Source organism: Diospyros lotus, chromosome 8, assembly GCF_014633365.1.
Source record: "Diospyros lotus cultivar Yz01 chromosome 8, ASM1463336v1, whole genome shotgun sequence".
Classification (NCBI taxonomy): domain Eukaryota; kingdom Viridiplantae; phylum Streptophyta; class Magnoliopsida; order Ericales; family Ebenaceae; genus Diospyros; species Diospyros lotus.
The window spans coordinates 32054331-32068672 of record NC_068345.1 but is presented as its reverse complement, the minus strand read 5'-3'; the positions used below and the strand labels follow the sequence as shown (position 1 = coordinate 32068672).

Here is a 14342-nt window from a genome sequence, read left to right as displayed (position 1 = left end):
CTATGAGATGACAATTACGTGTCACTTTTCAATTAATTTAATAAATATTAAATATTAAAATTTACTAAACCCTAATCAGTCTAGTGAGTTTCCCAAACTTTTTTCATCTAGACTCTCCCCCACTGAAAAGCGACTTTGGGGGTGAAAAAGAGGCATGTTTCAAGTGCACAAATTCTTTAACATAAACGGCAGGAATTAGTAAATATGCCTTCACCACTATCTTTTATTCAAATTTCCAGAGGATACATAATACTCAACTAACTCAATCTCCGCAGCAGCCTGGAGAATTGCACGTTTTATTGAAACTAGATTTGTGCTATTATACAACGGAAACATCAACCTAGAACGGAGTGAGTGAGATGGGCAAGAAATAAGGTGAGAGACATACGTTTAGGACTTGTGCCAGACTGCATATCTATGGCCAGAAGTGGCTAGTGTCCACTCCCTGCCGGCAGGGCACCACGAGCCATCTCCAATCTTCATGCACACTTTCTCCCCGATAATTGCGGAGTAGAGATTCGACTGCGCTTCAAGAATCTTAATAGATGACCGGCTGTTGATATCTTGACGCTTCCTAACGTCGATCTGTAAATTTGGCGAAGAATCTTTATACAAAAGTTCAAGAAAAACCAATTGAGTAAATCTTAAAAGGAAAGAAGCATACCAGCTTCACAATTTGGTCGTGAATGGAGTTGCCCCAATCGTAAAAATGGTCATAGAAAACTGATGGCATCCCTGGGTGAGTGAGTACATATGCATATCCCTGGATAGCGATGAAGATGTCAGGATTAGTGAGCCGGGAAATGGAAAGGATTGACATAATGTGAGCGGGCCAGATTAAAGAGATTCTGCGGGTGCATCTAGTACTCACGAAGGACGCTGAATGAATACATAAACTGAGCCCATATACTCGCTATGATGCATGTTTCATAAATTGCTGGGAGACTGATTCATGTAATCATAGAATTCAGATTCTCTTACAGAGAAGTAAACATCTAATGATTTTCTCATTCATCTGAAGTGCTGCAATAAAGCAACATTGCGTATCTCACCATCCATCCAATGTTGCATCTAAAGGAGCTCTTCGTCCCAAAAGCATTACTATCCTATCCCCTCCAATTGAGTCTCATGATTCAATAATCAAAGGTCACAAAAGGACCAGCACATAAATAGCCCATACTAACTACCACCTTGTTCATCGTATCCGTGCTGTTGCTATATGTATGCCATTCTTCCAAAGGTATAACCACAAAATCATATTAACTCGTGAAATATATGACCTAAGAAACCTCACATTCTTTCACAGTGTCCGAGGTATTAGTTCTGAATTAAACATGAAAAATATATGGTCGTGTAATGATGCTGCGTGACACAACCAACGCAAGGCACATAACCTACAATTCAAAAGCTCTGGAGAAATATCATTTCTGGAGAAAAGTAAAGAAATTTAGAAACACCAACATCTTTCAAATATATGTACATAAAACTCATATAGTCATGTGCACTTTCAGTTCTATGTTGGTAGAAACTCCAAAAACGGAGAAATGAATACCTCCATGATATGATGCGAGGGAAAAGGCCAATGAGCCTGCAACAGATGAGCAACCAACGACCATAAGCTTGATTGTAATATGCCAGCATAATAACAAAAATGAATTACGATTTTTATGATAATCAAGCAGAAGGGGACTAGCATCCAGTATCAAAAATTCAAACCTATAAATTATTCAGTGGAATGATTACTAGAGATGATACCCTAATGGTCATTTATTAATTGTTCTGTCCAAATACAACTATATATTTTAAGAAAATAAAACAAGAAATCAATGTCATGGAGACATTTCTCTTTTTTCTACAAATATCTAGACAAAAAAGAAGCTTGTAAAGGTAATGAAATAATGTGGTTATTGAGATATGTTGTCAAACTATTCAACAAGAGACATTAAATTTTAGACGAGTTCATGTGAGCACTGCGCGCATTGTAATTAAGGAAAGTAACTCCTGCTATATAGTCTCAGAACCTTCTGCTCTTAACTTGTCTCACAAAAATCTAGTAAACTTATTACCTGAGTTGAGCCTGTATCATGGTTATCAATGAAAGTGACAGCCCTTGAGGGCCACCATCCTATCACTCCCGGTGGTTTTCCTTGAGGATCACGTAGGCGCCAGAATTCTCCCTTCACAGCTTCCTGCATATTGATATAGGGATGAATAAGAGGAAGGAGTTAGGTCCTTTGAAAGTGCCTATCCATTGATAAAATGAATTATGAGAAACACATAAATTCCACAATCTCTAGATGAATTTGGGAGAGTGAATGAACCTTGATTGATGGAACTAACATGCAGAGATGGGTAGCCAAGGTTAAGTTTTGAATAGAAAATTCATGGGACAACATTATTAACATAATAAGCAAATAATTGCCACATCGAGAATTCAACTATAGGGTTCCTATAGAAAAGACGGATTTATTGCTGCAAACTGCCTCAACGAAATTACCTGAAGAATCCCCTTTGTTGTGAAATCAAATGCAGCTGAAAGCTGCCCAGTGCCATCAATCCAATTGATAATTCGCTGCCTATGACTATCTGCACATGGAATTAATCACCAGAAGGGAATAATATTAATAAATGAATTGAACTTTCTTCTAGATGAAAATGTGTATCTCCGGGGAAGATTAGTACTTTTGGCTTATTTGCAGAATAGGTACTGAGACAACTAATGGAAGTCATTATAGATAAGAAAACTAATCCAGAAAAAAGAAATATATAAATGCATCAAATCTACCCAGCAGGTGAAAATAGTGTCATGGATGCTAATCAACAGGGCAAGCTACTCAATTATGCCTTTTTCCAATTACTTGGGTTCAGCTACATGAATTCACTTTCCCATCCCTCTCCATCAAAGGCCATAGTTTCAATTACATCACGGTTAATGTCTCAACCCATTTTCATTTTGGCCTCTGTTGTCCCATACCTTAATGTGGATAGTACCACCTTATGACAATTGGGGATTTATTGGGCAATCAGCAGAGCTACGCTTGGATGGTTTTAGTCAAAGCATGCCAAGCAATCTCTACTCTGACAGTGAGTGCAATTTAAGTTTTCATGGGTAAATGCTTAATACATAAAATAAAACCATAAATAAGAATGAGGTTTTGAATTCATAGAGGAGAAGTTTATGAAAGAGCATGAGAAATCTAATATGTTGAACTTAAATCATGAAACGGAAGCAAAAGTTCCAAGCAGAAAGGCAGTTAAAGCCAATCCCACTGATGAAGGTAGCTGTTTTCATTTGCTCTAAAAGGAAGGTATGGAGTGGAGGTCAATTCCATATCTGCAAATACAAAATTTAGTATTTCACGCACAATGTCCTTTAAGGACAAAATTACAAGAAAGAACTATCTGTTATGAGAAGTTGAGATAATTCCAAAATCATGAGAAGCCTGGCACTGCTTCCTTCTCTTATACCTTTGTTTGAAAAGAATATAGTTTCAAATTGTTCTGAAGCATTATCAAAGTTATCAACTCAATGTTCAGCTTATTTTTTTCCCTCATAATAATGCTATCCTTGGTATTTTACATAATGAGAATAGTAAAAATACAATACCTTGGTTATAATCCAAGCGGTGACCATTGTAATTGCACGAATCCCAATATTCACCAACAGAAAACAAAGGCTTTGTGCCTTCAATATATTCCTTGACATATTTTGCTGAATAACTGATGAACAAAAGGTTGACCAATGATGTAAGTAAAACTTTACAAAGACCAAAGTTATAAATAAATAGAACAGAGGACATTTGTTGTGACATAGTTAAGTTAGGGCTGTCAAAAATAATATATTGGCAACTTGGTGTCTACTACAGATGCTCATGACCAAATAATGCCTCTAGTTACATCCAATAGCACCTGGCCTTCGTGGGACCAAGTCATATTGCTCCCCTACCAATAAAGTGGGAGGGGGGAGATAGGAAATAGAATAAAAGATAACTCATTGATAAAAAGTTACCCTCTTGCAAAATCAAAACGGAAATCTTGGAAGCCAACTGTATTCCGTAGCCATTTTAGCCATCCAATTATGTCTTTTCGAACAAAGAGCTGGGTATGATCAATATTTGGAACCCCATGGAAGTTGTCCCCAGTGCTGTGACTACCCTGAAGGTGGCATTAACATGTATAAAATCAATGGCAGTAGCAGATTATATTTTATGGCCAAGTCATGCATAGGAATAACTTGACCACCTAAGTAATGTGTTCATTCAGCCTAAGTTACACATGCAGAAGTTCATGGAAGGGGGTAGGGAAGGTTGGGAATGGTTGCTTAAGAGATCAAATGATTTCACTGAATGGATAAGGATGCTAAGCCAGGCTCTTCGGAAAAACAGTAGTTCATATGTTTTAGCATCAATCTATAGGTAAAATGGTGTTCACCTGATATCAATCAACCTGCTTATCCTATGGATCAAAGCAAAGAATGTTAAATTAAAATGGCTTAACTAGTAGGGGAAAAAAAGTAAAGACACTCAGCTCCAAGCTCAAACAACTTGGATCCTGGAACCTGGTCAAAATCTTAATTTCCAAAGAAAAAACTTCTTTGATCATTGCATATTTAAAATCAAGAAAATTAATAAGTCCTGCACATGATTAGTGTCCAGACAACCAGCTCCACTAACTGCATAAATGCATCCCTCTTCACGCCCTTCCCAGGGGGGAAAAAACAAACAAATATATCATTTCACAACAAACTTTTTCATCTTTTACTTCCTATTTGATATTGAGAAAGAAATTATAGAATGCAACAACCTCAACCTGTTACTGAATTCCAGAGCATCCCAGCAGTTAAAACTCTATGGTAAAACCAGATGGCTATACTGAAGCCAGGATGCAAAATATTGTTATGTTCATACTGCCCATTATTGATTAATCAATATCAGTGGTGATGGAAAACTCTCCAAGATCCTCCTTATTAAAAAAAAAAAAAAAATGAGAAAAATTCAAGTGGACTACTTGGCAGTCTCTTTCTAACAAGTAAACATTCAATATCATTCTTCCAGGTATTAAAAACCAAAAGTTTTTTAAGCATTGCAATGAGCACACAGAAAAAAAGTATTTGACTAATAGACAATTAGAGTGCAATAGCGACAAGCCAGGATTCTAAGATTCATCTAGAGCTCCAAGATAAATTAAGTGAAATCAGTTTAAGCCAAGGGGCAATATTTATCAAACATCCATTAAAAAGTAAACGACAGTATATAAAAAAAATCAATTTGATGTGTGCACATGTGCACATATTATTTTCACTATAAAAGTTCGGGAAAAATTACAAGTAATTTGTCAATAGGTTCTATTCTGTGGGGAAAAAGTGACCACTAGCTCATGTGTCTGTGGGTGACTATGTCACAAAAAGTTCTGAGTGAATCCCTCCTGTTTTAAGACCCATAATAAGCGATTCGTTGGCTTTCTTACATTACATCCTTGTCCAAATTTTCTAATAGATTTCTACCATCTATGAGGGGTCATTGTCACAACTTGGGTAGTATTGCCTGTGCTATTGCTATCATCAAATCTAATCGATGTTTGTACAGGTGGCATGGATTATTAAAGATGCTTACACATAGCTGATGGTAAGTAAACCTGCACCTAAGAGAGGACATTGCAGCATTTCTATTCCAATTTGGGGAATAAGTAAATGATGTTATATAAGAAAGTTCCTTGAATAGGGTGTCTTTGGATCCAATAAACCAACTTTCTTCCAAATTTAAGAGGACGATAAAAGGGCATCCCCAATAAACAAGGCTCCCCACTTGTCAGAGTTGGGGGAGGGTTGTATTTGTATGCAACCTTTCCCTTGCCTTTTTACAAAGAGCATGTTTCCAAAATCTAAACCCATAACCTTTTTGTTGCTACCAAGACTCGCCTTCTAAATTCAAAAGGATGAAAAACATAAATATTTTGCCTACAAAACTGCCCTTACCAATCCACCAGTACAATGTGTCACAGCACGTTCATCCCACGATAATGGAATCCCATCATAACGGTTGTACATGCCACCATGGCCAATGGTAGTCCCAATGCGATGATTGATGACTATGTCAGCCATTGCTCTAACTTTGTGTTGCTTCATTTTTGAAAGTAAAACTTTCAACTGATGTTTAGAGCCATATGAAGAATCGAGAGAATATAGATTTTGAGGAAGGTACCCTGAAATGGAAAAGTGGGTCCAAGAAGTGAGGCACTTTACCTAAGCATGAGTAGAGAAATAAGACACCAATTCAAGTTCAAAAGTAAACTTTCATCCGACCTTCAGGTGAAAAGGAATGAGTTGCTGGTGGTAACCATGCTGATGTAAATCCAGACTTCGCAATATCAGGAACCTTGTTCTCTAGATTTCTCCACCAATCATGTTTATGAGCCTCCCAGTTGAAGGCCTGTTAAGAAAATCATCAGTCAGTTTTGACAATTGAGAAACTGAATCTGCTAGGGTGGAAAACTGAGTATAAGAAAACCATTCCTCAGCTCTCATAGAAACCACACCTAGACCACTTCGATTCAGTTCGTCATAAATATAACTGGATGTTGAGTTAGTAGATTTCTACATTTCCTCTTGTAAAACTACAATACCCAACCATTGGACTCACCTGCAATAAAATTTCTCTCCCACCGCGTATCACTGCTCCTGAAATTGAATCCAAATCATATGTTAACCAGCATTAGTAAGACTAATATTTTCTCTTTCACCAAAAAATAGCAGAAAGAGAAATTGAACATCAATGTGAAGATGTTACAGCTGACAATTTCTTTCTATATCATAAACAGATAGTCACATGTAAAAGAGGTTACAGTGTCCATTCACTTTTTGATGTACAGACGTCATAGCACTAAAAGGCCATTCCCCAAGCCCCAAGGATGGTTCCCCAAAATCAAGAGAACTGTGGCAGACAGAACAGTTGAAGATATAATGTTTTACAAAATAGGACGTAATCAGCCTCTCTTTCTCTGTGCACATTAATTTCTAAAAAGCTTGTCATAAAAGGAAAAAATATATTTCTTGGGGGTTAAATGACATTAACAAACTAATTAAAATCAAAGATTTTCAGCTATTGTCTACTGGTAGTCTGCTATTACTTCTTTAACATGTATCCAAAGCATTTCCTTCACCTCATAAGTCCCCATTGGTTTTGCATAATTTAGCATGATATAAAGTCAAAGCAATGTATTGTCATTAGTTTTGGGTGTGTGTCCACATCATTTATATCTATGTAACAAGAAAGGGCAACAGGAACCTAAGTTGGTTATCTTCAGCAGCAGTGGTCTTGTCAGTTCGCTCTGAAAAGCCCATTCGAAATTTCTTGGGGCTCAGAGAATAAGGCACAATGAGTGTGATTTTGTTGGGTTTAATTTGATGTTCTTTGAAGCGTAAATACACGGACATTTATAGAAACTTAGTATCAAATTCATGCATCCTACAAAAAATTATGTAGTTACCGTTCAATATGTTGACTTCTACAGTTTTTTTAGTAATGGATATAGAGAAGTAATCCTTACAAATAAATTAACCAATCCATTCTTTTTCCACATATCACTACTTTTTGCTGAGCATAGTTGCCAAAACAGAAGGGGGAAGTGGGAAACTTAGGGAAACTGAAAGCAGGAAAAGCACCTAAGAAACATAGGGAAAAAGAGAAATAGGAAATGATCAACAATCCAATAATGCACTCAATAGTAATTTTAATGGGAAGTTTTACTGTACTTAAAGGAAACTTTTAGTGATGTTATTAAAACTTACATTAATACTCTAGAAAATACTTCCATAAAGCATGATAGCAGGGTAATAGAAACCTAAAGAAAAATAACATGGAAAGTCAATAAAATTTTCAAAATTACTTTAATGAGTTTTTTACAATTTTTCTTGGCTTTCTACAACTTCTCTTAGTATCCTAACTGCATCCTAAACATTTATCCCAAGTTTTCTAAATGTTTCTCCACAAGTTTAAAAGAATATAATCCTACACCACAATTACAATTTCACAGAAGCATGTCTGAAAAAGGGTTTCCTACTAATTATGCTTCTTAACACTTCTTAGCATATCATGATGTGCAATTTGATAACTTAGGATGAGGTCCAACCGAAAAGGATAACACGTTGGAACTTCTTTTCTTTTCTTTTTGGCTAAAATATTGAGACTTCTTTTCAGTTCAAGGAAGTTATATAAGCTTATAAAAAAAAATAACAAAAAAAACTATCATTCCTATAATGCTATGAAATATTTTCGCTTACCAAGAAATTATGATATCAAGACCACAAAATATTAAATGTCTTTGCTTTAGGAATATGATGTAATACAGTCCCCAAAAAATAAATAAACAAATGACACAATATCCACTGGGAATGTATTTAATTCAAGACTTGAACACTAATACACAAAGTGAAATTGAACAAACCATAGAAGTAGAGCTATGCTTTGCTTCTAGCCAGATGGTTCTGACAAATCAGGCTTTAATTGAATGCGATTTTTACAAGTATATCAATCAAAGTCCATTGGAAACTTACACACGTGGCTTTTATAAGTTGATTTATCTTAAGATCCAGATTGCAAGTAATGATAAATAGATTTTTGCTATATAGTAATGGAAAAAACAACACAATAGTACTAATCATTAAAGCTAGGCAGATGCCATGTTTGTCATTATGTTCCAAATAACTGAAAACATTGAGTGAACCTTAAAGTAGCATAAAGGAAAAAATTATAATTTTTTATGCATATAATCATATGATTTATAATTTGTAATTTTACATGAGTATGAGTTGCTCCCTACCTAAAATCACACCAGCTTTCTAGTATAAGAAAACACAAAATCATATCTTTCAAATTGTCTATTTGGTTATTTTCTAAATTAAGTAGAAGAAGAAGAGGGAGGGAGGGAGGGAAGGCATTAGTTTAAAATTTAAATCCATATGCTTAGCCTTTATAAAGAAATTCCAACTGCCAACTGCTGGTATTAGAGTATAGAGAGTCAGTAAAGCAGATGGCTAGATGCTACCATCTAAAAGGGCAAAGTCAAGAAGAGTAAAATATTGCTCTTTTTGTATTGCTGAAAATTAGAAGGTTGTCAAAGAAATAATGGACGCATAGGAAAAAGAAAAACATACCAACATCAGTCTGCTCAACATTCTCCTTGAATCCCTGCATTTGAAAGATATGGTTAGACAAATGAACCCAACAAGCAGGTTATCATTGCAAAATGCATAAGTATCAGAAACAAATGAATAATTCATAGCAAAGTTTCCCAACTCTGTAACTGCTAAATGGAAAGAGGAGAAATTTAAGTAGGACCGTACATCACCCACGAAACCCATAATGGATTAGAAGTTGTTGAAACTCTGACACTGGATCGTAAAAGATGCGGAAAAACCCTGCACCCATAACAAACTAATTTATGCCTTGAACCAACAGTTCCATTAAAAGAGTATTTTAGCCATGTAAACAGGAGCGATGAGTTCAACTTTGAAACAACTAGAACAGTTAAAAACACATATTGGCACATAAATCTAGGGGATCAAAACAGTCAAATCCAGACTAATTGACCAATAGATTGCCAAAGCTAGGCAAGAATTACATATTTTTATAAGCAAATGTTAAAAAAGAAACAGACTCTTCACAACAATCTAATTCCAAAGGCAACAACTTTTTTCCCAAGAAAATATTAATCCTCTTGTATTTTCTGAGAAGTATGATCACTTATAAACAAAGTACTTCACTTATAATTGTTTCTAAGCAAAGGAACATCTTCATCCTGTTGCACATCCCTTTTAATTGCCGTGTGGAAAATAAAGTCCCATTGAAGAGCATTTTTGAAGTAGCATAATGAGAACACATATCAAAGAACACTGTTTTAGCAATGCAATTTCCAAGAAACATGCCATAAATTTGAAAAGAAAAGAAAAAAATTTGCTGTTAGAAGATGAATATTCCCCATCCCTTGAAAATAATCACCCCATGTAAAAGCCATGCTAATGTGTTCATTTTTGGACTCATATAGGAAACTGGAATGCTAAAATCCTATACAAAAATATGTAACCTAATTTGCTTTCTATTTGAAAACATGCAGAAACCCACAAAATACAATCACCTCAACCCAATAATAGTAATGTTGGTTGTAGTAGTAGTAGTAACATCATTCTCAACTGTTAAAGAGTACAAAACAAGAAAAAAAAAATAATGTATGGAATGAATATGGTATAAATCTTCTCCATCTGTAATGAACAAAGTGATGTAGGACAGATCTGGTATTATAAGAATTCCTACTGATTAGAGGCTTATTTTGGGTTAGAAGACTAGGGAAAATTGTTGAAAGGGTTAGGGTGAAGATATGTAATGAGATTGTGACAATTTAGGGGTGAAATAAGGCTAAAAAGATGAATTTCAGGGGTTGAAAACAGGATAACCTGAAACTGAAAATTTGGGGTAGGCATCACAACTACTGCTCCATAAGTATCACACTTGGAGTTAGAATTGAACATTCATGCAACTTCATCCATAATAAGCTTCTTACCTTGATCTCTGGAATGAACCAGGATATGAAAAATTGAAGTGAGTCTCCAGTCTCTTTTTTCTACTTTAGGGGCTACAAGTATTCTTCACAAAACAGATCACAGTGACAAATCTTTCTTATCTTCTTCCAAATAATCAGTAGCATATATCCCATGATCAATTTCACCACCATCTTCTTCTTGTTTCTATTGTTTCAACATCCAACATATAACTCTTCAAACTTCCAATTCAACCTCACCTTGAACCATTCAAAATGCTTGGATTGACAAAACTATAATTCCAATAACTCAAAGGTGCCTTCTTATGCATTTCAAGTAGCTCTTGATATGTAAGAGTACTTGAAATTCCCTATTAGAAGACAGCTTATCAAGCTGGGGAGACTGCCAACCATGCATCATGGCCCTAGGGTTATAACAGTAATCACAATTTATTGCAACTACTGCATTGTACCTTGCTGTAATATTTTTGCTGCTGTTACAACCTGTACCTTTCAGTTACAGTTACAACTGAAAGCTGGAAGGCCAATAAATAGGCTACTACTTGGAGGATGGGAATTCATTGTGAAAGAGCAGAATTCTTTCCCTCTACAAACTTCTCTCTTCTCTCTCCCTCTCTCCCTCTCTCTCCCTCCCTCTCGATTTCTTCCTAAATACCTAAAGAAACCCTAGGTCAGGTCTAGGAACCTGACACTACGCAACAGAATCCATCTTGTTACAATCTAGCAGTCATCCCACAAGCTCTAAATCTGCTCCCTATAGATCTGGTCCTAAAGGCAAAGTTGTAATGACAAACCAACCAAATGAAAAGGACAAACTACATGTTTCAAATGTGAAGAACCTAGTCATATGGGATATCAATATCCAAGAAAGAAGAGCTTACATTTTGGGGTTGAACAACATTTCATCTTTTCAGCATTGTTTCACCTTTAAATTCCCACCAAACCATTACACACCCAAACCCTAGCCCTTTCAACAATTTTCCCTAGCCTCATGACCCCATGTAATCCTCCAATCCATAGGTATTCTCATAATACCATTTCTATCCTAAATCAGTTTGGTATCAGAACCTTAGTTTGCAATATGTCAACTCATACGGGAAAGCCCTTTAGGGGAAATTGGCTGACTATCAACACAATGAGATGTTTTATTCAAGATCATGGAGCAACTTGATGCAATAACTGTTTGTTTGGATGATGTGGAAAACTAAATTTCTCACCCTACTTGCAATCAAGCAGCTAGGACTCAAAGCGAAGCATATGAAAGCAACAATAATGCTGGAGAAAAAGCATGTCTATTATGTGATTAACAAAAGCCAACTTATTTATAAGAGAATGTGGCAAAACAATATGGATGGGAATATAATCATTTATTAATGAGAATAAAATTTGAAGGATTTACTTACAAATAGTAGATAAAATTATATGATAAAGGAGTACCAGAGGGTCCTAGAATATTTGAGGGAGTTGCAAAGGATTATACAATATCAGAGGGAGATAATCTAACATCCCCTGAAACTCAAAATAGCCAATGTGATACCAGCTTAAGTTTGAAAAAAGAAGTCAATAAGGAGTAGATGGATTTGGCCAAAACTGACTTGAATGATGACAGATGAGGACGCATACAGAAGTTAACAAAGCAAACCAAATCTATGCCAAGACTAGATAACAACAGCTGTGAGCATACAGAAGAGTAGTGGCATATGATCTTGTAGAACAGGACAGGATCATAGAATAAGAGAGTAAAAAATAATATTATAAAAGATAAACTAACTCTCTATCTACAAGCTTAAGCTTTTATATGAGATGATGATTAACAATTCAACAAAGACACATTGGAAAAAGAAAACTGACTCTTTGTTGAAGAATAGAGAAGAAGAAGAATGTGTATCGAATGGTTATCTATAAACTTCTTTATATGTTTATCTGTTATGAAGAAGGATAAAGAAACACGAAAATAATCTTAAAACAAAAGGCCATATATTATATTCAATGAGAGGGCTAGCTTTGTAGCGACAATAAGGTTGGTCCTTCGTGATCAGAAGGTCATGGGTTCAAACTGTAGAAACCACCTTTTTGCAAAAATATATAGGAAATGTTTCATACAAATTGGACCCTCTCCAACACTTGTGAAGCATGTAGCCTCATACACTATTATCAATGGAACTGGATAAAAAAGTAACGTAATTTTAGGAGAAGGTGACAAGTTAATAGGACCATAATCCTACACTAACAAGAAAATACTAGAGTATATAGTGGAGATGACAGAAGATTCTAAATTTTTTTTCAGAGAGATTTTAAATTCACCACCTCCACCACAATCCACCAGCAACCGCAACCGCAACCAGCAGACAGCTGTGTCCATGGGCGGAACTGGAGGGAGCCGGTGGACAGGCGGGATTCAGGTCCCTCCAAAATTTCCAAAAGTTTAGCGTTAACGTTAAATATCTTGAACTTTTCAAATATAATTACGTTTTAACCCCCCTAAAATTTGTAAAAATACGTCTTAACCTCTTCAAAATGGTAAAAATGAACTTTATCCTGTAATAAAGTTCGGTGTAAAAATTTGTCTTCCGTCAACACGAAGCTGAGAGGCATAAACACGGGAAATAAAACAAGAGACATAACAAACACGATCAGTTAAAAGAAAATAAATACGGAAGCAAACCCTAGAGAAATTCAATTTGCGAGGAGAGACACCAACCGTACTCCGACTCTTGCACATGCGATCGCAGCGTGGTTAGCCTCTAGCGCCTCGGGCACTTATATAGTGACGAAAAGCCAATAATTCGATGCAAAAGCCGAACATTCGACAGATAAAGCTGAACTGGAACCACAATTTTCCGTCCATAAGAAGAGAAATGGCAAAAGCGAACTAGAACTCGAATTTGTCCGGGGGAAAATTTTTTTTAAAAAAAGAAAAGATTCGATCATCACCAAGTGTAGCACATGCACTGGCTCTGAATTCCGCCGCTGCTGCACAGAATGGAAATGAGATTCGAGACTTTGCAAAAGGGAAATCGCTTTTCAGATTCCTTCTTTCTGGTTTTCGTGGGAGGGAATGTTCTTATTCAACGGCAACCGGCAGATAGGAACACGGCTTCACTTAGGCGTGGAAATTGGAGAGTGACATCAAAGATGCGAGAGACACCTATTCATAAGGGCGTGACCGACGGTTGAAATTCACGACGGTGATTGGTGGGGCATACACATTGTATGTACAACTTTTTAATGACAATAATTGACCATTGTATATTATTTTTAAAAAAAATTAAGTCTTTTTAATTTTTAAAAATTATGAACACTTTTATAAAATAAAAATATTAATTTTACATTTTTCGCTTCAGAGCATATAAGTTTGCGATCGCATCTAATTTACTCTAAGGCCAAATTAAAAGAAAGGTCAATCTTCTCTAGAATGAGGCGAGCAAAGTATGAAAAAAATTATTTTTAAAAATTGAATGATAATTTATGAAGAAATGCTAATATTTGAAAAAATATTTATAATTTTATAAATATCAAAATTAATATATAGATTATATTATAAAACATAATATTATTTTTTATTCTTTTATCATTACAAATTTTAAAATTTAACCAAATCAAATTACCTAAAAAACTAACAAATTTTTTAATTTCTAATTAGAGCCAGGTTCAGAAAACATTTTTAAGTTTTTTAATTCTAATTTGTATTAAATGAATTAATTTCTAAAAAAAATTAATTTTTTAATTCTAATCTTTATACTGTGAACTAAAAAAATATCAACAGACATTTTTCCAAATTCTTTAAAAAA

The 14342-nt window shown here is 35.3% G+C and overlaps 1 protein-coding gene across 3 annotated transcripts; it reads right to left on the bottom strand.

The window, feature by feature from the left end:
• Positions 1-195: 195 nt before the first annotated feature.
• LOC127807538 (probable alpha-amylase 2) lies at positions 196-13676 on the bottom strand. 3 transcript variants are annotated; one of them, XM_052345470.1, is made up of 14 exons: positions 13486-13676; positions 13217-13375; positions 9341-9415; positions 9152-9185; positions 6639-6676; positions 6302-6428; positions 5975-6201; positions 4010-4155; positions 3608-3720; positions 2498-2586; positions 2067-2189; positions 1553-1588; positions 665-763; positions 196-585 (listed from the first exon to the last, which is right to left on the bottom strand). In XM_052345470.1, exons 3-14 carry the CDS (start codon positions 9356-9358, stop codon positions 391-393), a joined length of 1245 nt encoding a protein of 414 aa, XP_052201430.1. In that variant the 5' UTR covers positions 9359-9415; positions 13217-13375; positions 13486-13676; the 3' UTR covers positions 196-390. The 3 variants fall into 3 exon arrangements, with proteins under 3 accessions (XP_052201430.1, XP_052201428.1, XP_052201429.1); XM_052345468.1 differs by having other exon boundaries at positions 13253-13375; positions 13486-13675; XM_052345469.1 differs by having other exon boundaries at positions 13253-13370; positions 13486-13675.
• Between the last annotated feature and the right edge of the window lie 666 nt (positions 13677-14342).